The sequence below is a fragment of the Zeus faber genome (assembly GCF_960531495.2).
Source record: "Zeus faber genome assembly, chromosome: 6".
Lineage (NCBI taxonomy): Eukaryota > Metazoa > Chordata > Actinopteri > Zeiformes > Zeidae > Zeus > Zeus faber.
In genome coordinates, this window is record NC_137201.1 from 5,535,941 (window position 1) to 5,560,583 (window position 24,643).

At 43.2% G+C, this 24,643-nt stretch overlaps 1 protein-coding gene across 1 annotated transcript in view; it reads left to right on the top strand.

Moving 5' to 3' along the window:
- Positions 1 to 24,643, top strand: part of ppfibp2b (PPFIA binding protein 2b) — a 65,970-nt gene that overhangs the window by 20,499 nt on the left and 20,828 nt on the right. Inside the window, exons 4-14 of the mRNA XM_080002354.1 lie at positions 2,078 to 2,191; positions 10,073 to 10,228; positions 17,807 to 18,043; positions 19,860 to 19,952; positions 21,217 to 21,328; positions 22,577 to 22,638; positions 22,756 to 22,822; positions 23,250 to 23,332; positions 23,428 to 23,495; positions 23,630 to 23,704; positions 24,423 to 24,483. Coding sequence (XP_079858480.1) covers positions 2,078 to 2,191; positions 10,073 to 10,228; positions 17,807 to 18,043; positions 19,860 to 19,952; positions 21,217 to 21,328; positions 22,577 to 22,638; positions 22,756 to 22,822; positions 23,250 to 23,332; positions 23,428 to 23,495; positions 23,630 to 23,704; positions 24,423 to 24,483 — 1,128 coding nt within the window. The remainder of the gene's footprint in view (positions 1 to 2,077; positions 2,192 to 10,072; positions 10,229 to 17,806; positions 18,044 to 19,859; positions 19,953 to 21,216; positions 21,329 to 22,576; positions 22,639 to 22,755; positions 22,823 to 23,249; positions 23,333 to 23,427; positions 23,496 to 23,629; positions 23,705 to 24,422; positions 24,484 to 24,643) is intronic.

A 24,643-nucleotide genomic window follows, 5' to 3' on the forward strand; every position in this document is an offset into this window, starting at 1 on the left:
GCCAGTACTTCCTTCCTCTCCAGGCGGCCTGTTGGACAGAGTGTATGGGTCAACATTTGAAAGTGAATTTTGTAAGATGATAGGCTTCTTTAAATGATCATCTCCAGGAATAAGCGTTTCAAATGGAAGAGGAAACTGGAAATTAACCAATATAAAAGTGAAGACCAAAAAGTTGATCTTGCTTGTGTTTCTGCTACTAACTTGACTTAAGACTGAATTATTGACCTTGTTGACCTGAAATAAGTAAATTGTTGACTTTTTATTTTCTTCCTAAAACCAGATTGTCGTTGGTTAATCCTGTGTTACAGTATCGTACAATGTTTAATTTTCTGGCTTCTAGAGTTGTTATGATGTTATTCCACAACAAACAGCTCGGGACCTGCTCACCGGCAACTCATCGTATAATGATAAATGTTAACATCAGCGCTGTAAATTATATGTCTGTGTACAGCACGCCCCCCCATCCCCCCTGCTCTTAGATCAGGTGTAATATCTATGTCCGCTCCAAAGTTATTTTTCTATTGGTGTCTGTACCGGTAGATGTGATGTGCATGTCCTGGATTTTCTCTTTTAAGTCACACGAGAACAGATTTCGACATCACTTGAGTCATAAACTGTACTCGGTTTGCTGAGCCACTTCACCACTCCACCACACACACATACACGCACTTTCACCCACACGAGTATGCACACCTTCTTGTCGTGCATTCCTCAAGCTTTACTCTCACTTCTCTCTCTCTGATTGGTTGTCATCTTGCTGCCCCCCCCCCCCCCCCCCCCAGGTTTCCCCCATGATGCTTTGCTTGATTTTACTTAACTTTCCCTTCACCTTCTTTTCCCTCGGGGCTGCGTGTGTGTGCATGTTGATGTGTTTGTGTTTTGTCTGTGTGTTGGCAATATCAACGCTCGGTAACTGACTGTTCTGCGGCCAAGGGAACTTTCACCTGCTTTGTGTGTGTGTGTGTTTGTGTGTGTGTGAGTGCGTGCGTGCGTGCGCGTGCGTGTGTGTGTGTGTGGCTCGAGACAGGAGCATTTGGCGAGGTAAGGGACTTTCTTTGGAACTCTCTGTTCATTGTTTAGGGTCATTTTCCTCAACGTTAGGAATTTTATGTTTTGTGTTTTAACCACACCACTATTTACCTAGGTTTAACAAGGGTTTCATGTACACGGCTGTTAAATTTCATAGACTTTTGCATTGTACTGGGAACCGATCTTTGTTCTCCATAGAAATGGAGAAACCTTGATGACACCTTGATGACAAACTGGTTCCCCCTCAAACAATGCATGGGCTGAGACCTTGTTTCGGTGGTAAATTCTGCAGATTATTGCATTAGTGTGTGAGTGAGTTGACACAGAGCGTTCAGAATTCCTGAGTGAGAATGTGCCAAACACATTCGGATCTACGGATCTAGCCATTGTGTAGAAGAATGTACAAGTGGATGTCAGCGATTGTTGTAATAGCTTGAAATGTCACTTGTGTCACACGTGTGTGTGTGTGTGTGTGTCTCTGTCTTTGACTGATTGCCTCAAATCTGGTTTATGGATTTACAGTAAGAGCGCACTCCGCTGCCCCCGCTGTGTGCCAGCTGAAATTTTCCAACTGTGCCTGCATAGTTATTCATGACACATCAAAACAAAAGTTTCCTGAAAAAAATGTTTTAAATTAAAAAGTAACTGCAGAATTTGTGGTACATCTGTTTTAAGATTTAATATTATAATATTGTTATCGATAATAATCTAAATTATACACTGCTTTATGTTCTCTTATGTCCAGACAATGTCAACATAAAATAAGAAATTTCAAAAACATTGAAAAAAAATATATATATATATTTCTGGCATTACATAATCAAAGGTTTGGAACATCGAGATTTGTTGGTTTTTCAAATTTGTAATTGACCAACCAAAACCAGGAAGCCTTTAAATTTGTGTTTTAATGACTGAGAGCCTAATCCTGTGTGTGTGTGTGTGTGTGTGTGTGTGTGTGTGTGTGTGTGTGTGTGTGTGTGTGTGTGTGTGTGTGTGTGTGTGTGTGTGTGTGTGTGTGTGTGTGTGTGTGTGTGTTTCCCCTCCTCAGGTGAGCATTTTGACGGACCAGGTGGAGACCCAGGGGGAGAAGATCAAGGATCTGGAAAGCTCTCTAGAGGTGCACAATCAGAAACTGGTCTCCACTGAGGAGATGCTGCAGCAGGTGGGACACACACACACACACATAAACAACATGTAACCGGTATATTTCCATAAATTCCATAATGGCATTCATGATATAGGCGTCAACTTCTTCAATCAGTCAAATACCAAACGGCAATAACAAAGAGTGTGTTTTTCAGCAGCAGAACTCGTAAATGGGCTTCACTTGAATTCCAATTTTTGCCTTTTCATATACTTTATTGTGAAAGGTATAACTTTTCTGCATTTTTTAAATCACTTTAATAATCCCTATGTTGAAACTAAGCTCTGCATTTTACCCAATATCATTTATAACAGTAATTAGGTTAGTCATATGTAGGGCAAGGTTTTGTTTTTCTGTAGGGTTTGATTTTTTCGAGTGTTATGCCATGACTGCACGACTTTAAAAGTCATCAGATTTCCGTACTGTTCACACTACACAGCTTTCTGTTTTGCGATCGGGAATCCTACAGTCTTGAGGTTTGCATACTACATGACTGATCGGCAACAGGGCGTCACACATTGCAAGATCTTTCACCAGGAGGAATACCAGATGAATCCGTCTCCAACCTACATTTTGTCACAAAAACACACACAAGAATTGACACCGCAAAGGCGATACCATGCGTTGAACAGGATTATTTATTTTTTTATTATATTCTTGATCACTGTAAAAAAAACGATTAAAAGCAGAATTTAAATAAGAAATATATTAAAAAAACCTAGAGAAGAAATGTCAAATAGGTATGTTGTGTGTTTCTGGCTGCTGCTCCGTGTACTTCTGTCTCCCCTTCTCTCCTTCTCGACTCTGGGGATTCAAGCTCATCACTCCTATATTTCTACCTTACTAAGTATGCCTGTTTGCTGTGCACCTCGCCGGGAGTGATGAGCAGTAGAGCCCAGACACCAAACTCAAGTCAAAGGCTTTTTTGTACTTTTGAAAACCACATTCACTTGATAGGATTATTGGAAGTAGAATAGATGCTGATACAGACTATTTTGGACCGCAGCTGCTGGCGACAAGCAATCTGTAACATATTAATCCCAGGAATATCGGTAAGCGTGTGACTCCTGAGCTTGAATTTAATTTGGTCGAGCTGAACGTCTCGCGGCGTTCCACTCGTTTGATGTCACAAGCCACGGCATCAGGGAGGGCATCCCTTGAACACGGCGGCGCTGCCAGGCGGCTCGCACACACTCAGACACACACACACACACACACACACACACACACACACACACACACACACACACACACACACACACACACACACACACACACACACACACACACACACACACACACACACACACACACACACACACACACAAGGACATGATTCTCCCCATCAGAGAATCAATGCTTTGTTCGCAGTTCGTCTACAGAATCTTCTCTGTCCTCCTCGTCGGGCACACGGGGGTTTAAACACGTCATCACAATCACAGACTTAAGGTGCTTATCAGTCCTAGAATCGCTCCTCCATAATGTTAGCGGAAAAATAAAACACTTACTACTTTGGCCTACCTTGACTCGACTTAACTCTGAAACTCTTCACTTTGAAAATAAAAAATGCTATCATCTGGTTTAGCGGTTCTCCACCTTTTTTTTAACCCCCCCCCCTTATCCAATGTTTACAGGAGGTACCATGTCCTTATTCTGAAAATGTAATTAAAGATTTGAAAAAATGTATACCGTTGCGCTTCTATGGCTAGGTTTACACCCATTTATTTAGACCAAAAAACTGTAATATTTCAACAAAACGCAGTAATATTTTGATAACATGCTGTAATATTTTGATGGCATGCAGTTATATTTTGACAAAAAGCTGTAAAGATTTTGGCAAAATTCAGTTATATTAAGACAAAAGCTTTAATATTTTGGCAAATCGCAGTTATATTTGGACAAAAAGGAGTAATATTCAGGCAAAACGCAGTTTTGCAGTATGTTCACAAAAAGCGGTAATAATTTGACAAAATGTAGTACTATTTTGAGAAAAAGCAATAATAATTTGATGAGTTGGCTATCAATTTTATAAAAAGATTATATAAAGATTTAATTTTAAGCAGTATTCTACTGCCGGCACTTTTTCTTGTCGCTCCGTGCCATTTTTTTACTAAATGTGACTACCATGTGTTCTTCCAATTTTAAGGAGTTCACTTGTCCTCTTGACACTGTGTTGATGAGGGGTTTGAAATGTTCATTGATGGTTTCTTAGATAGTTAGATAGTTAGACTAGTACTGTTCATCAACTTAGAATGATTTAAAAATAGCATTTATTTTTTAAACAAACCACTGCCTCGCCCATGATAGCTCAAAGGCCCCAATTTCAGCATTCAGCCCCATTGAGAAACCCCAATCTACAGAATGAAAGCAATTTCCGTAGGTCAATTATTCCAATATGTTCTCAGTGATTTGTTGCTACAGATTGAACAGATAGCAGATTTTTAAAGCTATACACAGTGTAAACAGACTTTTCCTGCTTTCCTACTTGGATTCATAGACATGCTCAAGCTAAGTCATCTCATGTCTAAAAACTCCAACCGCCGTGACCGAAGGATCTTATCTCTGATCTTCTGCTGCTAGCAACTATGCAGGAACAGTAAACACTAAACATTTCAACAATTATTTGGAACAGTGGCTTGAAACCCAAGATGCATTTATTTTAGACAAGGTTTCCAGATATTTTGACATGGATATTTTGACATGGAGCTACCTGGACCTGCATTGCAGCTACATGGGGCAGATGTGACTTTTGTTGAGCATTTTGTTTGCTGCTTATTGACATAAAGATGTTACACACAACAACACAGATTTCACCAGCGTAAATAAGAGAGAGCAAAACAAATGCGTTCACACTGAAACATATATTTGATTCAAGAAATACAGATAAATATTCATATGAAGCTTCAAATCGGCCAAAAGTATTCTATGTCAGGAGTCTCCGCCCCTTAGGGGCTACGCTCCTATTTGTATATCTCCAACCATGTATGCGGAAGTACTGAAATGTATTCATCCACTCGCTTCAGCCAATCAGGATGGAGCAGCATAGCCCCTTCGTCCTCTTTTCCAATTCAGTTGCAACTGAATACGTTCATCACTCATCGAAGACGACTCGAGGAACCAGCTCTCCCTACACCTGCCGTTGGCAGGGAAGAGCATGGCTCCCTGTCCCCGCCCCACGGCAACCGCCAGAACGAGCGTTACAGCTGTAGTTGCAGTCTACTGTCCATGGCGCCCTGGGGGTACAACAGAACGAGTGGCAACGAGTGCCGCATCCAAGCAGGATTCCCATGGCTGAGCAAGGACAGCGGCCCTTTTGGGACAAATCCACAGCCACATCGACCTCCTGGAACTGGAGACTGTTACTGGTCCTGAAGCACTTCGAACCGAACAAAGTGTTTGTGGTGTGGGGTTGCTGTGGTTTGAGCAGCCACACCTGACCTGGATCTAGGTAATTAGGGACCCCGGATCAAAGTGGCTGCGTACCTATTTTGCTCGTTGGTTGGTCTAACGAGCAACAGGTAAAAACCCTCATCCCCACACACACTCAGGAGAGAGGAGCGCTGTCATGACCTGTGTCCATCTGCTCTGGGGCTTGTTCTATCAAGCCCCCTCTCTACAATAAAACTGTGTGTTTTCTACAACCCTGTTGTCTGTGTCTCTGTGTCAGAGGTCCCTGAACACGCCACTTGAGTGGTGCGTGGTATGCAAAACTGCCATACTGGCACTTGAACAGGGACTCTCCGACACGGGGAAGGGACACAGAAGGGCCGTCTGAAGACGCCCTGGAGCCACCAGTGGGTCAACAGGCGGCCCCAGCACCAGCCCTCTCCCGAGTGGCAGCGGCAGCACCCAAGGGTCAGGCAGAGGACAAGGGGAAAAGCAGCCGCAGCAACCACCACAGGTATCCGCTGGCAGCTAGCTTCTCTGCCCAGCAGCCACTACTGGGACCATCCAGCAGCCCAGTAGCCAGGCCGTGCCTCCAAGCAGGCCCCGCAACAGACAAGCCCGGCCACACCTCCACCAGCCACCACAGCAACTCCAGGTCCCACGCTCCAGAAGAGAGAAGGGTAGTTTGCATCGTGGCCCTGGGGGAAGGAAGCCGGTGGACCATGCTCTTCCAGGGAACCAGGTCCTCTGGAATGGGATCAGTACACATTTTTTGGAAATTTGTTGGTTTAAGGTATGGCAACCCTGTTTCAGAGTCCAGTGTTTTATTTATTTTAGGTATACTAATCCTGGATCAGAGTCTGTATTTTAGACTTTTTTTTCTTTTTTGTTCTCTGCTTGGTGGGGGGGGGTTGCTCGTTGGTTGGTCTAACGAGCAACAGGTTAGAACCCCCATCCCCACGCACACTCAGAAGAGAGGAGCCCTGTCATGACCTTTGTCCATCTGCTCCAGTGCTTGTTCTTTCAAGCCTCCTCTCCACAATAAACTTGTGTGTTTTCTACAACCCTGTCTTCTGTGTCTCTGTGCCGGAGGTCCCTGAACATGCCACTTGGGTGGCGCATGGTAGGAAAAACTGCCACAGCGTTTTCTAAAGCCCTGGTTTTAACTGTGCGTGCGATAGGCACAGCTTTGCACACTGCCCGTACAGAGAGCACAGTGGGTTTTTTAGCTGGCACATTCTCTGTTGCAGTATTCTCAGAAACCACGGATGGCAGTAGAGAGAAACTACAGTGTAACGCAGGAAGTAGTAAACGAAAAATAGCACTAGTAGACACTAGACAGCATTCAAACATGGCTGCATGCACAGAATCCGAGCTTGTGCTGAGGAGGAATTGTTGTTCATGGTGGTTGAACCGACAAAAGCACCGTTCCCACTCTACTGGAGGTCTGGCAACTTCAACTGCCCTTTTTAGGGGCATTGGGGGCCAGGACATTTGTTCAGCGGCATCCTGGTCGTCACCATCCCCATTTCTCCATTTGTACCTGTGCAACGTTTCTGCAGCGTCCCTTTCCAAGTCGGTGCTCGCCACTGAGATCGGAGGACTTAGGGAATCATTTCTTTCACGGGCCGCTGAGATTTGTCACATGTTGCCTGTGTTTAGTGATTAACACTCTGTGGATACAGTGTGTGTAGTGTTAGTTGTTGATTGCCAGGATCGCAGCATGCGTAGATCACGTTGACTGCCGGCTTTGGCTGCTTCGGCCTGCACCCTGGACCATTACGTACATGGTGCGTGTTCGGGTCCAGCGGGGAGTAGAGTATCAGGGGTCTCCGCCCCTAGTATACCAATAGGAGCGTAGCCTCTAAGGGGTGGAGCCTCCTGACATAGAAAGAGAGTTACTGTAGCTTTGTAACTACAGTTCTACGAAGGAGACATAGCCCCTTCGGGTTTTATACCCCACTGGACCCCCATCAGTCTCGCTGAATTGATTTCAGAGGACAAAGGGGGGCACTTCCGGGTTTATATTGGCTTTGCCGTATCCTGATTGGCTGAAGCGAGTGGATGAATCATTTCAGTACTTTTGCATATGTGGTTGGAGATATACTAATAGGAGCGTAGCCCCTAAAGCCTCCTTCCTAGACCTGTAGTTACAAAGCTACAGTAACTTTTGTTCCTTTAATTGAGTGATGGGAATGGCTCTCCTCACAAGCACCGTGCCTGCTTAAATCCCCATAATGAACAGTTTAAGAGTGAACGAGAAGAGCAGCATTTTAAAGGTGACAACATGTCTGAGAGAGAGAGAGAGAGAGAGAGAGAGAGAATGTGTGTGTGTGTGTGTGTGTGCTCATCCAACTTTGTAATTTTGTTTCACATTCTGCTTCGATTTAAAACTAACTACACTAAGTGGGATTCTTCAATTTCAGTTTCTCTATTGCACTATATTGAATTATAGCAGCCATTTTGCAAGTGAAAAGCTAATCATTCTTGGCGTCTATCAATTTGTAAGATAACACATAAATACATTTCCAGTTTTAGATAACATATTAGATGGTCGGTTATTTTACCATTTGTTATTACTTTTTAAATTTAATTGAATTTAATTTAATTAATTGTAATGTATATTACATTAAGCCATTAAGCAGTTGTAGGTCTAAGTAGCCTCCATTCGGTGCCGTTTCCATGTTCCAAGTGTTCAAAACTGATAATTTGTCACCCGTTGTTCCCCGTTGCGCTCAAGAAAACAAAGGGAAAACATGTGAGAGAGAGACAAAACTAGAGAGGCCCAGAGAAATTATGTCTAAACACCCGGGCTAATCCCTCCATAAGTGACCAAGATGTTGGATTGCAAATTGAAAGTCAAGAGCCAAAACTAAGCAGAGTATGTGTGTGAGAGAGAGGGGGGGTGGCTGTCTGTCTAGGTCACAAATTATGGCCAAATACATTTTATTCCACCATTAGTTTCTAATGTACCAAATTGGAGAATATGGAAAATGACTACTCTGACCTATAGATACATAATCGATTATCAATCAAGTATGAAATGTTCTCATGGGTTGTCTTTCCTGTGAGAAGAAACCAAAGTGACAGCTCTTGAAACGGGACTTTCACAGTTACATATGAAAGCCCCCGATTATCTCAGCATTCACTCCAATTTCTCTTTGGTTATGCGCCAGAAATAGAGAACATGTGTAAATATTGATAATGGGAAGCAGCTGACTCAGGGGCTGAGTGTTATTATCAAACTGCTCCACACAGTTCCGAACTGGTACACACACGCGCACTTTTACTTTGAAAGGACAGGGGTTGAAGTAGATTTGCAATCATAAATATTTAATAATACATGTGTTTGATTTGATCCAGGCCTTGCACTCTTTTATCTGTAGCCTATGTAGTGCTAAAACTGCGGTCCACTTTTGAGAGAGTTTTGTTAGGACTTTCACATCCCTTTACCCTGAGTGAACTGGATGAAATGACTTGAGAGAAATACTTGTGTGGAAATTAATTAGAAGTGAAGGTATCCCCAAATTAGGTTTTAGATCGTCAATTTTAACTTTCATTACTTTTGATTTAGAAGTTTTGAAAAAAACATCTTGAGGCAAATTATGAATAAAAACTACTTAAAAGTTACAATTGAAGCTCACAAAACTCTTGGAATTTTTATCTTTGGGTTGGAAATGGTATCGCTGGAGGGATGGGGACAACATGGCCGTGTTGGATCATGCTAGTTTCAAACAACACAACATCGGGCTTTGAAAAGAGGAAGTAGGATTAGCAGGTCGGAAGTGGAATTGAAAGCAACAGCCAGACACACATACACACACAAAGAGAGAGAGAGAGAGAGGGAGAGAGGGAGAGAGAGAGAGAGCGAGAGAGCGAGAGGGAGAGAGAGAGAGAGAGAGAGAGAGAGAGAGAGAGAGAGAGTTGAGAAAGAGATAGGCATGCTTTTATAAGTGCGTGAGTCACAGACCACACACACACACACACACACCCACACACACACGGGCACACACACCCACACACACACACACACACACACACACACACACACACACACACATACACATACACCGTTTCGTAGTTCCAGAGTTCAACGGCTCACCCAGCATTCTCACTCACTCATTCTCATTCTCATTCTCTCGCTCTCACTCACTCCATCTCTACTTCCTTGGTCACTCATTCTTTCTCTACCTTTCTTCTTCGCTTCCATGCCAGAGAGGGGGAAAGAGCGAGGGAGACATTGGAATATATTAATAGCTAGCTCAGTGTGTGTGTGTGTGTGAGTATATATATTTAGCCAAACGGAGTCTGGGGGCCCCAGCCTTGCCCAGTCTGTTAGTTAGTGTGGGAACAGCATTGGGACCAGTGGAGCGTTATGCGGACCGCTCTGTTGTCTCTCTTGTAAGTTCTATGAGTTGTTTGGGTTGTGTTATTACATGGTTATAATACGTGTTAAGTGTGCGTCATCTTGGTGTGCGCATGATCAATGTTTTTGTGGTGTGTGTTTCCCAGGAGCTGCTCAACAGGACCTCTCTGGAAACCCAGAAGCTGGACCTGGTGGACGAGGTGTCCTACCTCAAACTGAAGCTGGTCAGCATGGAGGAGACGGAGGCCGACCCGCAGACCAACGCTTGCGACTCCACGGACAACGAGCAAAACAAAGCACAGGTATGAGATGACAAAAAATACTGTACATATGGAGGTGTTCCTTGAGCTGTGTTCCTTACTAGTTTCAAGTGAACTTAACTAAGTGAAAATTGCATTTCAGCTGCTGTAAAGACATAAAAGCCTCCCCCCTCTGACTAGGATGGAGTTCTTGTAGTGCGCTTCAAGGGGTTCTCCCAGTTAAGGTCTTTATACGGATGGGTGCACCTGTCGGCATCACATACTCAGACACTGTGCCGGTCTGTCGTCTAGTTTGGAATGATGGAGGAACATGGAAACAACACTATGAAATTCAAGGGTTTTAAAGCTACCGTGCGCATCTTGTTAAAGGGTAGAGTGAGGTAGGGTGAGGTAAGGATAAAAAGTTACTGTGACAGTAAGTCTAGGTGTTTTATGACAGACAAAGCCCTAGCTTCTGATATAGCTCATTTTCCTGGAAACACTCAAAACAAGCGTCAATTTAATCTTCATCTTCGAAGAGGTCATGCTGCTTCAAACTGAGTTGAGATTGTCCATTCATCTCTATGAAGCCAAAGTGTACTTTGGTAGTACGTTACAGCATCTGAAATAGCCTGATTTCCCTGTTCTCAAGTACAGAGAAGTGTCGGAATTGGTTCTATGGACCACACGACAACTCAAGGGGTTTACTTTTGGCTATTTTAAAAGGGACCTATTATGTAAAACTCACTTTTTCAGTGCTTGTGCACATACATTTGGGTCTCTGATGGGCCGACTAACATAAAATGTGAAATAAGACAACCCAGTCAGTTTTTTGTGAGCTGTCTGTTTCAGAAAACAGGTCCTAAAACAAGCCATTCAGCTTTGTGTCTCAGTACTAAGTAGCATTGAGACACATTAGAATTAGAACTGCCCCCATCTCAGTATCTCCACCCACACCTGTAGCGCAACTGGACCCGCTTTCATCAAAAGCTAAGAGCTAATCATGGGAAGTGCTCTGTTGTTGGCTGCAGAGACCAGCACAAATCTTGGAAAAGAAAGAGGAATTAATACCAACTGTCTGTGACAAAACTGCAGATGATGGAAATGTAATTATTTAAAAAATAATTCTGCTGTGTGTGTGTGTGTGTGTGTGTGTGTGTGTGTGTGTGTGTGTGTGTGTGTGTGTGTGTGTGTGTGTGTGTGTGTGTGTGTGTGTGTGTGTGTGTGTGTGTTCACGTTAGGTTACTGTAGGCTGCGGCGCGCAATCCGCTCCGCATTTCTACAAACAAAACCGTAGATGTATTTATTTTGTTTATTTTATTTTCCGACATATCCGCAAGAATGAAACAATAAAGACTCTAGCCCTGTGGTATCCCACAATGCTCCAAGCTCTGTGCTGCTCCGTACACCGCGGTGAAAGTAGGAACAAACTTTTAAATGAGGCCTTTTGGATCTAATATGATTGAAGATTCAGCAACTGAATTGCTGACTTCACGCCTTCAATTTGTTCTGAAACAGATTTAGGTGGACTGCTAAGGTGTAATCAGTGAAAGTTTGCAGAGTAAATAAATCCAAACCCGGAGCCATGGTCAAACCCCATTAGCTCACAGAAACCAGAACTTGTGCTCAAATCCCATTGGCTCAAAGAACTAGGTGCCTCAGGCGGGTGGCTCGTCCCACTTAAACAGCCCGAATGGTATTTTCATCAAAAAAAATTAAAAACATGTTTTGAGGACTTCAGAGACCATATATTAATTTGGTGAAAAGGAGCATAATAGGTCCGCTTTAATGCTGTAAGTGGGTGGTATTCCCATTTGTGCTAATGGTAGTGCACTGTAGCTTAACTTTTGGTGGTTAGGCTGAAATTGTTAAGTTGTCATGCACATGACACAGGCACAATACATGTTAACAGCATTAGAGACAAGTTAACAGCATTGGAGACGAGAGTTCCTGGAGGAGGTATTTGTTCTTCCTGCTTCTGGAATTTCATTTTTGTGAAAATTAGGCATCAAAGGGCAACACTAGCTATAGCATTAGAATTAGCTTGACGTGGAAAGAATGTCCACGCATTGGCTTACAAGATACTGTTCATTGTAGTTTTTCGCTCAGTTTTTCCCTGTCTGCAAGCCAACAAGGAAACATTCCTCCATATAACATTCCTCCATATAACTTCAGATTTTAAGAAACGCAAAGCACGGCCTTTGGGTCTTAAAGGGCGAGAGCTTGTTTGTGTTTTCCTTGTTTTTGCTGTGTCTGGGCCAAAGGCAATTGAGGGAACATTCACTGGTGGTTTCCTCTAGTTCCAACAATCCGCCACCGTCCCACCCCAAAATAACTAGGTTCTCTAGGGGGATTTAATTGCCCTCGGATGGGGTTTTGGATTTTTCTGTGCTTTATGTAGCTTGTGTCTCCTCCTAAATAAGGTCTGAGTGTATGGCACGGTATAGTGTGAGGTTTATTTTGTCATTGTTTTTACTGTAAAGGATTGGTGGTGATGTCACCTGTTGCATACGGCCCTGGGAGAATATTCCGCCGAAGGAAGGAATGCAATATGCGGAATGTGCGTTTGACTTCCTCCAGACCTCAAATCTCTCAAATCTGTCGTCAGCCTTATAACCTTATCAGTAAAGAAGTGTCAGGTACTTCACACAGGGCGAGAAGACTCCAGGAGTGTTCACGATGAACCCAAGTTAAAGCTGTGATGGTATATCTGTATTTTGGTCTCTAATGGTTATGTCTTTGTCAAAACAAAATTTTACATGCTTACATGTTATGTTTTGAAATACACTCATTTATAGACTATTTCTACATGTGTTTCAGTTTGGGTGGTCAGGGTGTAGAGGAGAAATTTACCTTTGAGAACCATTAAGAACCTCTGCCTTGGTCCAACTTTGGCTGTCCGCCAAAATCAATTCCGACGATGACTCAAACCTGATAATGAATTCAGGGTGGCTCTTCTCTTCTCGTGAGCAAAAAAATGCCTTTTGTTTTTGTTAATGTCATTTTAATTTGGAGGCTCCTCAACAACAACCACAGGCTTTCCGCGGGTCCTTAAAAAGTCTAAAAACCAATAAACTGAATTGTAGGCCTTAAAATGACAGGTGTTGGATGTCTTAATTTTGACAGGTCTTAAAAATGTACTGGATTATGCAGTTCAGGGATGTAACCAACTTGCTTTTTGGTGAATGTTTATTTGGAGTGAATCGTCCAGATCCAAAGAGGTTTTTTTGGGGGGGGGCATACATATTAAATTGCATTCATTATAGTCTTAAAAAGAACAAAGGGAAGACCAACAGATTAGGTCCGTGGGAACAGTTCTCATATCGTCTGCCAGAAACATAGCTGAAAGGTGGCAATAAAGAGAAAGAATAACCACCGTGACAGGACATTGGTGTCTTTTAAAGATGTGTCACTTTGCAAACAGTAGAAAAAAAACATAGTTTCATTTTCATTTTAACATATGAATGAACACGGTTTGACGGCTTTCCAAAAAACAATTAACACAACCTACCTCCATTTTAAGGATCGACCCTCTAGATGTTGGCATTGGATCGGCGAAGATATGGTCTCTCCTGTGCTCGGCCATCTGTTTCTTTCAATTGGGAGAAAAAAAAGGTTCGGGGGTCACCACAGGACTGAAAGATTTGTTTCATATGAACATTTCTTGGAGTGTTCTGTACCGGACCACCCTGACAATAGCGGCCATCCCTTCCTACCTAACCTATGGGTGATGGTCCGTATTTTACTTGCCAAATCTTACAAATCGATGACTTGATGGTGCTCAAACAGCAACAACACGATTGCTTGTTGGATTGTTTTGGGGGTTTTTTTTTGCTTTATGAAAGACTCTTTCTGTTACACTCCCTTTCTGATGTTACACCACAAACACACACATACACCGACACATACACACACGTCAAGGGTCCAGTTGAGCAGTCCTCTGCGTGTGTCTTCAGTAGTTTCTTTGTGCGGCGCTTTGTGCATTGTGACACCCAGCAGCTCTCACCATTGGCACCGCGAGACACTGGAGCAGGCCTTGTGGTTCTGGCGTGTGTGTGTGTGTGTGTGTGTGTGTGTGTGTGTGTGTGTGTGTGTGTGTGTGTGTGTGTGTGTGTGTGTGTGTGTGTGTGTGTGTGTGTGTGTGTGTGTCACTGCTTCAGTGTGTGTTTGGGCAAGGCTATCACAAGGGATGTAGCACTCAGGGCTCTGCTTTGACTGAATAAACATGACGAGGAGCTGTCAGCGAACAGTGGTCCATGTTCTCCAGGCTGACACACACAAACACACACACACAAATACACACACACACACACACACACACACACACACACACACACAGTGATGGGTCAGAGCAAACATCAGCAGTTAGAGGAAGAGAGAGGTGAACCGAAGGAGAGACAGTGACGGACAGCTAGGCAGATAGAGAGTGACGCCATGTGGAAACACTGTTGTGGGTCCTCCGAGCCACATAGCCACACACACATGCACACACACACACACACACACACACACACACACACATACACATGTACATACAGCCTTGTGCCACACCATCTCGCACTATTGAATAAGTGTCAAAGTCAAGTATTTCACTGGGAACATCAGATTTGCAAGGAACTCTCTTTTACTGTTATTGTTAACGGCACTGTGTGGAGTTTTCCACTATTTTACCATCAGCGTCCATGTTTTTTAGATCAATTCACGGCATGTAAACAGTTTTACCTTATTACACATAGTTCAGAAAAAATGCCATTACGTTGACCTTTCTTCCTCCTCAAAGCCTAATTGGTGTTGTAGACCGCTATAGCTTATTGGCCAACAATCCGCCACCATCCCACCCCAAAATAGCTACCTTCTCTAGGGGGATAAATAGCCCTCGGACGGGGTCGTTTGCATGAACTTACTTCACGAGCAGAAATGCTTCACTGCTGTCAGGTACTTTTAGGCCCTTGGGGGGAAATACTTCTTCGAGTTTTCCAATCCACATTTTTATTCGGTTTCAGTTTATTTACCGGGTCCGAAACGGGGCATACAGGGGAGCCGTTTGCGGCCGCCACCGCCTCTAGGTCTTTACTTTGCTGTCATGAAATAATTTTTTGGCAAAAGCTTTGTCAGTTGTTCTGCCTCTTTAACCCTCTTAGACTCCCACATGCCCTGATCCCAAAAGATATCCAGCATTTTGTATATACAGGTAATCCTCACTTAACGACCTACCTGTTTAATGACCGTTTGGATTCACGACCAGCTCTCCGACCAGTCAGTATTGTACGCAGCGCGGCATCTCAGCGTCAAGTATGTCATCTCGCATCACCCTTTCTCAGTCTCATTCATGTAGTCGGTCAGTATTCGCTGGATTGCCTTCGTCTCATAGTGCATCTTGGTGCCATCTCTTCCCCAGGTAAATGATGCACGTGCACCTGGACATCCACATGATGTCAATGAAAACGTGATTCATCAGACCAGGCCACCTTCTTCCATTGTGCCATGGTTCAGTTCTGACGCTCAAGTGCCCATTGTAGGCGTTTTCGGCGGTGGACAGGGGTCAGCATGGGCCCTCTTAATGGTCTGTGGTTATGCAGCCCAATACACAGCAAGCTGTGGTGCACTGTGTGTTCTGACACCTTTCTATCATAGCCAGCATTAACTTTTTCAGCTATTTGTGCTACAGTAGCTCTTCTGTGGGATCGAAACAGATGGACTAGCCTTCGCTCCCCACGCGCATCAATGAGCCTTGGGTGCCCATGACCCTGTCGCCAGTTCACCGGTTGTCCTTCATTGGACCAATTTTGGTTGGTTCTAACTACTGCATACCGGGAACACCCAACAAGACGTCCAGTTTTGGAGATGCTCTGACCCAGTGATCTAGCCATCACAATTTGGCCCTTGTCAAAGTCGCTCAGATCCTTACGCTTGCCCATTTTTCCTGCTTCCAACACATCAACTTCGAGAACTGCCCCTTTTGACAGGTGCAATTGGAACAAGATGAGCAATGTTATTCACTTCAACTGTCAGTATATATACGCGCAAACAGGGACATAAATTCCTTTTACGCCTCCTAAAGTTCCATGTTATTTGAAATTAGTTCCCCTGAGAATGTCTAGTGACAGTAGGGAATGGATTTATGATTTTGGTGATTTCAACTCTCTCTCTCTCTCTCTCACACACATACAAACACACACGCACCCACTTACACATCACCACCCTTCCAGTCGTAAATCGGACAGAGCGTTGCTTTGGTCACATGGAAACGAACACCTGCATGTAAGTTTTCGTTGTGCGTGTGTGTGTGTGTGTGTGTGTGTGTGTGTGTGTGTGTGTGTGTGTGTGTGTGTGTGTGTGTGTGTGTGTGTGTGTGTGTGTGTTTGTGTAAGCAGCCTTTGAGGTTAGTAACAGCTGCCAGACTCTGGTACACTGGCGGGAGGAATGGTAGACATTCGTTTGGAACATTCCACCAGGTCAAATACTTTCACCTCTGGAAACTGCACCAATACCACACACACACAGACACACACCAAACAATATTATCGTTCATGGTGCAATTTTGTGGTTTCGGTGAATGATATGACATTTGAGATCTGGGGTATCAATTTGATAGTGAAAACAACATTTTGGTCTCTTTGCCTTGAATGGCATATTTTGTCAATTAAATTATCCAAGCAGTTTAGCATTCTGAAAAGTAGGAACGTGTTAATGACATATGTATGCAGCAAATGTATTGACACCTTGGACCCCTTGTAACATAAGAGTTTCAAGTAAAATAAAAAAAAATAATGAGCATTATAGTAAGTTTTCTTTCACATTTTATATCAAATTAGGGTCTTCTCCTCACATTCTCACTTAAAGAGTGTCCAAACTCATGGGTGACCCCAAAAATACTCTCAAACTAAATTGAAATTCATAAATAAAACACAGAGTAGGGGTGTGTGTGTGTGTGTGTGTGTGTGTGTGTGTGTGTGCCCGTGTGTGTGCCGTGTGTGTGTGCCCATGTGTCTACAACCACATACTTTTGCCTGAATCTATATCTGACATTACACCAACCACGTGAGACAGTATGCCACGACGGTGGGTGCTTCTATGTGTGCATGTGTGCGTGTGTTACTCCCCCGACGGCTGCATCTGTTGAACTGCATATGCACTTCCAAAATATATGTGTCTATGTTTGAGGTTGTGGCGGTACACAATATGTGTGTTGCACGATTTATCGGATCAGCTTGCATACCTCTGTTTGTTTGTTTGTTTATTAATTTTGCATTGCAATTATTATTTTGCTTGACCTTTTTTCCCTACCCACAGACATAATCTGTCATGAACCCTCAATGTTTAAGTCTGTTTAGTTAGTCTGTGTCTTATTTGTGTGTGTGTGTGTGTGTGTGTGTTTTAGTTGTGTTGCCTTATTGAACGCGTTGCCTTGGTCAAGAGTGAACCAAATATGGATTTAGACTCAACTACATCAACAGAGAAGTTCATGTCTCTCCTCCTCTCCTCTCTCCTCCACATGCTTTTCTTTCATACTCCTCTACTCTTCCTCTATCCTCCTCACACCTCGCTCTCCATCTCCGCTTTGCCTCACTTCATCGTCTCCCTTATCCTCTGTTTTTTATTCTCTTCTTCCTTTCTCCCCTCTCCTCATCATCCCATCAGTGTGTGGTAAATCTCATCAGTGAGCTCCAGGAGCAGATGTGCAGGTTTCAGGAGGAGATCAGCAGCCGCATCCAAGAGAAACAGGCCCTGGAGCAGAGGGAGGCCCAGCAGTGGGGTCCCAGATCCGAGCCGGCCCAGCCCCTGGGCTCTGAGGCGGGCTTGGACGGCTCTGGCCTCTGCCGTTCCGCCCCCTGCAGCCCGGGGGAATGCTGCATCCACGATGGACGGAGTGTACATGTATGGAGACTTGATGGATGAATGCTTCTTCACTCCATCTTTTAACCACCCACCATTCCACGATTCTTCCTTTCCGCTCCTCCCTCCTTTGTACTGAAGCAAACGTACTCAAATTCAATCAGGAGGGACACAAGTTGAGTCCAAACATAATCTATTATTGTTAAAGGTAAAAAGCTCTTGGTAGATAATGGACAGTGGGACATGAAGCTAATGGTCAGTGAAATGTGCAGATAATGGACAGTAAAATGTGTAGATAATAGACATGTAGATACTGGACAGTGGGACAGGTAGATACTGGACAGTGGGACATGTACTGTAGATAATAGACAGTGAAACTTGTAGATAATGAACAGTGGGACATGTACATACCAGACAATGGGACATGTACATACTGGATAGTGGGACATATAGATAATGGACAGTGGAAACTTGTAGATAATGGACAGTGGGACATGTACTGTAGATACAGGACAGTGAAACGTGTAGATAATGGACAATGGGACATGTAGATACAGGACAGTAGAACATGTAATTACGGGACAGTGGGACATGTAGATACTGGACAGTGGGACATGTAGATAATGGCTAGTGAAATGTGCATATAATGTAGATACTGGACAATGGGACATGAATAATGACCAAACAAGGTCTTCCTGATTGAACTGAGAGCTTCGGTATCCTGAACATTTCCCACAAAACACATGTTAACCACCTCTCTTTTACTGTGAATGTGGCAGGCATTTTGCATTTTGTGGCCACATCCTGTACTTCCAAACACTTGAGGAGCAGTAGAGAGTTGTCAAAATGTAATTTGTAAAAAAAATAATAATAATTCAAATCTAAGACAGATTGACATTCAACATTTTCCATTTAATATTGACTTCCCAGAACGACATTTGACGGAATTAACATTTTGAAAGATGCAAAATCCGACATAGCTCCGGGGTCCCCGTCGACCTGTTTAGATGTAAATGGATCAGATTAGGGTGAACCATTTGAAAAAATGCATCCTCAGCATGACACGTTAAGAGCAGCGCATTTGTTTCCAACTTTGTATTTGTTTTTCATTTGGCTTTTGGGAGGGTGTCCCAAAAGAGTTTGTGTGGATCTACATTGCAGTACGCTTGTGTGGTTTGGTTTCTACCAGGGGGATGGTGTGTTTTGCATGGCGGTTCTTCCTTTTACTAACAAATGGGGACGTCGGGTTGGGTCATATTGTTGGTGTCCTACAAAGAAAGACAAAAGAGTTTCCTCTTGGACAGGACAGAACCATTTTGTTGCACTGATGAAAATACTGGAAAAAATCCTGTGATATGTAAAAGATGGGTCAAAGTAATGGTTCCAGAGACTCTTGGCAGTATGTGGAACAACTCCAACACTAACGGTCCCACCTTCTTCCAGCTTGGCGGTGTCATATCCATGTCAAATGGCTTTATGCAGGTTTTTCTCCCAGGTTCTGCCTTTTCCAAGTTGTCGATATAACTGCACGCTGTGGTGTCTGCCTGTTTCATGTGTTTTTTATGTCCTTTGTTTTCATTTTATTTTATAGGAGGATAGTAATCCCGCTGAAATGGACTGTACCCCTCTATTCACTACTTCTATTTTGCTTTGGAGAATCTCCCTTTCCCCCTATAAATGCACTGAATGCGGGCCCTGTGTTCCACCCTCTTCCCATGTCAGCATGAAATAACGGTGATCAACCCGACTTTCCAGCAACTTCGGAACTGGTTTGGCTTTCCCACTCTTTAGCGCAAGAACCTTTAGACTTACCTAACAAGATCCTTTTTTGAATCTTGGTTCTTCACATTTGCTGCAGGAACTGGTTGAAGAAGTCAAACAGCTGAAGAGCAAAGTGGAGGAGCTAGAAGGCGAGAAGGTCAACTACGAGAGGAAACTCCGGACCACGAAGGTAACTGAGGTTCCTTTTGTTGCTAACGGAACTTGTTATGATCTAGCATTATGGCCAACACCATTTCAGCAATTTCTCTCACTTTATTTGACGGTTAAACCTGCTTTCTCTCCGCTAACAGTGCTCTCCTACTCTAACCTTCGCTTTCTTTCTTTCCCTACTTTACGTCACCTTCCATCTTATCCCGTTCCTTTTCCCTCATTCGACCTTGCTCTTGCCGCCGCCCGCCCACCTGCCATTTTTCTCTCTCTATCTCTGTCCCTCACCCCTCCCCATAAACTCCCGCTTCACACCCTACACTCCACCTCCCTCTCATTCTCTCTCTATAGCTCTCCATCTCATACTCTCTCCACGTGTGCTACCAGTCGCTCATGACCCAGCTGTCCAGCCTCAAGCTGACCGTGGAGCACACGCAGCTGGAGAAGCAGCGCTGGGAGGAGCGCTGGCGGCGCGCGCAGGTGCCTCCCCTCTCTCTCCACCCCCCCCCCCCCCCCCCACCCCTCTCTCTACGGCTCTTTGTAACACCCTCTCCGCCCTCTTTTTTTCTCTTTCCCATCCCTTGTTTTTCTGCATCGTGCTGCTCTGGGTATTTTTTCTTGTGGTCTGCTCCTCATCCCACATTTAAGCTATATTGTGACTTCTAACCCCCAACAACACACATATTCACGCACATGCACACACTCACGTTCATGCACATTACGTGGCCAAAGACGTGCTCACGCAGAGCCAGGTTTAGCCTTTTGCGGAAACTTCTGACAAACAACTCTGACAAACAACTCAACAACATGGGCATACTTCTTAGGCTGGAAATATAGGAGTGATGAGAATGAAAATGTGGATGCAGGGGAGGTGGAGGGAGTACAGCAACGCAGCAAAGCAGCTAGGGCAGGAGAGATTGGCTTTTTGAATAGGTCAGCCAAATAAGGGCATGGAAGTGTGTGGCGCCGTTGAATTTTCTGACAGAACCGGCTCTACAAGCTACACATCATTTCTCTACTCTGTCCATAGCGTGATTAGACATTCCATTGACATTTACTAACTTTTTAGGTAGGTAGGTTTTTCATCACCTCTAAAGACCAGGTGTAAATTTGTGAAATAATGAAAGAAGGTTGGGGCAGGGATGCCCCGAAATCCACCGAAAATAAATATTGAGCATAAAATATTAATATATTTTCATATCAGCTCTAATAAAACGCCTCTCATCCAATCGGAAGCATCAACCAGAACTAATCGCTCACTCCGCTCTGCCCCTCCCCCCACGCAGGCGGAGATCACTGAGCTCCAGCAGCTGCTCGCCACCAAAGACGCAGAGATCCAAAGTCTGCAGGACCAGCTGCTGGCCAGAGACACTATCGCCAACGACCACACGGGGAAAGGTATGACCACACACACACACACACACACACACACACACACACACACACACACACACACACACACACACACACTCAGAGTGATGAAGTTAAACTGTTAATCGTTCTGCTGGGGATCCCCCGGAACCTCTCGAAGGACCCCTAGGTGGTTCCTAGACCCCATGTTGAGAACCACTGGTCTACTTAACATCAATTTCAAATTTCTCCTCCTCTACTGTTAATTGATCTATCTGCTCTCTACCCTCTGCTGCCCTCTGTTGTAGAGGAGGTGTATATCAAGCAGCTGCTTGACAAATGTAAGGCATGGTGTGCTGTGAGTTAGGTCCGGTTTCAAACCAAACGCCCCTCTTGCCTTCTAGCCATGCGACCTGCTGGTTTTTTTTTAATATGTATTTCATTTTTTTGGAACAATGTCAGTGGCATAGTTTCTAACAGCTCCTTCATTCATTCCTTATACCCCATGACTGTTTAACAGTGGGATGATTCAGATCTCAGTGTTCCAAGAGTGTATCCCTGGCAGCGTTGGTTACTCTTCTTTTATATAGTTTTTGGAAATCAAGCAGGGTTGTTGTATGGGGGTTAATTATGAATTTTGAAACAACTGAATGGTGCAACTTGATGGATTTGTGAGGAGGAAAGAATTTGGTTTGAGTCCGGACAATTACTTGACAATCACTAATATTAAATCGAAGTGAAAAGTTCCAACCTGACTAGAAGTCCTGTGCTTCTCATCCTTTAAACTGTTCACACCAGTTCACTGTGAATGTTTTTTAAAGTTTTAAATATTTTTATTTCTCAAAATCATTTCAGCAGCAGTGGCATATATAGCCCGTAACAGTAGCGTTACCGAAACAAGACTGTAATATCCGAGCGACTGTAGTTTTGGATTTGTTTCGCATTTGCATCTGAAACGCTTCCCTGTCTCGGATTACACTAAGTCCAGGTGAATTGAAACCGTAGCATTTAAAGACGGATGACATGGGTAACCTCTAGTGCAGGTGTGCTTGTGTGTGCTTTGAGATATACGTTTTTTTTTTTTGGTATTTTTTATAATCATTAAGCACCGCAACACAACACAGATAAAACACAGTTCTGTGGATTTAGCAGAATGCAGTGTGTGTCCTTGGTGGTTTTGCATGGCCTATGTGCCTCCTTTGCTTGCATGGTTGTTGTGCCTGTTGTAGAACATCACATGGATGACAGAAGATTCCAATTTAACATTTTAATGATAATTATTTTCCCGCATTTCAGACCAGGAGTTCCAGAAGCTGAAGAGGGGAATGGAGACATTGCTCGCTTCTAATGATGAAAAAGTAAATAAGTAAATAAATAAATATATATTTATATAATTGTTTATGTATCTTTTATTTTTGCATTTTTTTAGCTTGATATATTTATTTGCTGTATGCTTTGTGTTGCTTGTTTACTAGGACCGTCACATAGAGGAGCTAACAGCTCTGCTGGGCCAATACAGAAAGATGAAGGAGATCATGCAAGGTAAGAACTAGAATATTCTATCTTGTTCTTCTACACTTTTTTTTCTTTCAGTAACCTAAGCCGACCTATAAATCAAAAAAACACCAAATCACTTAAAAAAAGCCAAACCAGTTGTTCTGGTTATCAGTCATTTTCACACTAAACTGATGGACCGGCTAGAAGCAAAGCTTTTCAATGCTGGCAATTTTGAAAAAAATGTAATTATGATACATAAATACATTAAAATATAAAGAAAACAAAAATAATAATAAATAAGTAGGAAAATACAGGGAAAATTCATAAATGTAACAATATGCATATATATTCTATATATATATATATATATATATATATATATATATGCCTGATTCTCTTCTCATATTATTTTCTATGCTTCGCTATTCTGTTCAGTTCTGTTGGATTGTACTTAATTCTATTCACCCACCAGGTAGTAGTGAGGAGGATCTGAGTGGCTCTCTGAAGCTCAGAGCTCTCACGCACAAAGCCCATTCTGATATACTCAGGTCTGAGGTAAGGCACACACACACACACACATACACAGTGTGTAAATATTCAGGTACAAATATGTCGAATATGGATATTTTTTCATTTCTGCCATTGTATAGTTCTCATCCAGAGGATCGTCTCCATTGCTCATGTCTTCAACCCCTTACCAGAGATCACTGGACTTCAGGTGTGTGCACATGAACACACACACACACACACACACACTCACACACAAACACACATACACACACTCAAACACACATACGTTCTCACAAATGAAGTACAACAAAGTACTTATGTTCTATCTCCTGTTTGCATTAGCTCTCGAAATATCCACAATTCCATGGAGACGTATAAGGTTTCCATCTGCGACGCAAGCTTCCTCAACGGATCCTGGCAAGTAGAATCCTTTACTGCAGTGTTAACCACAAAAAACGTCTGAAACATGTCGAACATGTAGAACTGTGCTTATTATCATGCCCTACTAATAGTGATACAAGACTCACAAATGAAGCATTCGTAGCCAAGAATTATTTTTAATGACTGAGGAGTCGGGAGTCTCTCTGACAAAAGAGTGGGCAAGCGGGTGAATCTTCAATTCTCAAACTGAAAATAATTACTGAGAGCTAATTTAAAGTCAAGGCAAAAAAAGACATTTGCCACAATTCATAACGAATGTGACTTGATTTATTTTTTTCCACCAGAATAAATAGCTTTGACAGAATTAACAACTCAAGAGCGACCGATTTTTCTGACTCCTGTTCGTCACTAACCAGAAGTCCTCCCTTGCTCACTGTGCGTTGCATCAACTGAACCAAACAAGTCAAGACACGAATATAATAATAATATATATATATATATATTATATTTATAAAGAGAAACTTTTTAATATTTTCACTGCATTCCCGGCAATCCCTGCACAGTGGTTGTAATACACTGCTTTACTGTGCCAAAAAAGAGTATCTATTGACAATGGCCTCCATCTGGATGCTGATTTTCTGGGCAAGCACCCTCTCAAAATACATTCAAATTTATTTAGCATATAAAACAGAATGCTTAATTTCTCCTCCATTTTATCTGTTAAATGTTTGGGGGGGGGGTTGTTTTCGACCAGGGGTCAAGGTCGCTTGCTGTCCAGCAGCCTGGAAGAGCTGCAGAGTGGATCTTCACAGAAGGTTTGCCGCAGCTGAGCCGCTTCATTGTTCATTGTTCCAAGACTGACAAAATAATGCACTTCTGTCAACTAATGCCTTGTGTAGATTGGTGCTTTAACTGATCCGATGTGCTGCACTTTTCATAATAAAACACCACTGAATCTACAATAACCAATTAAGT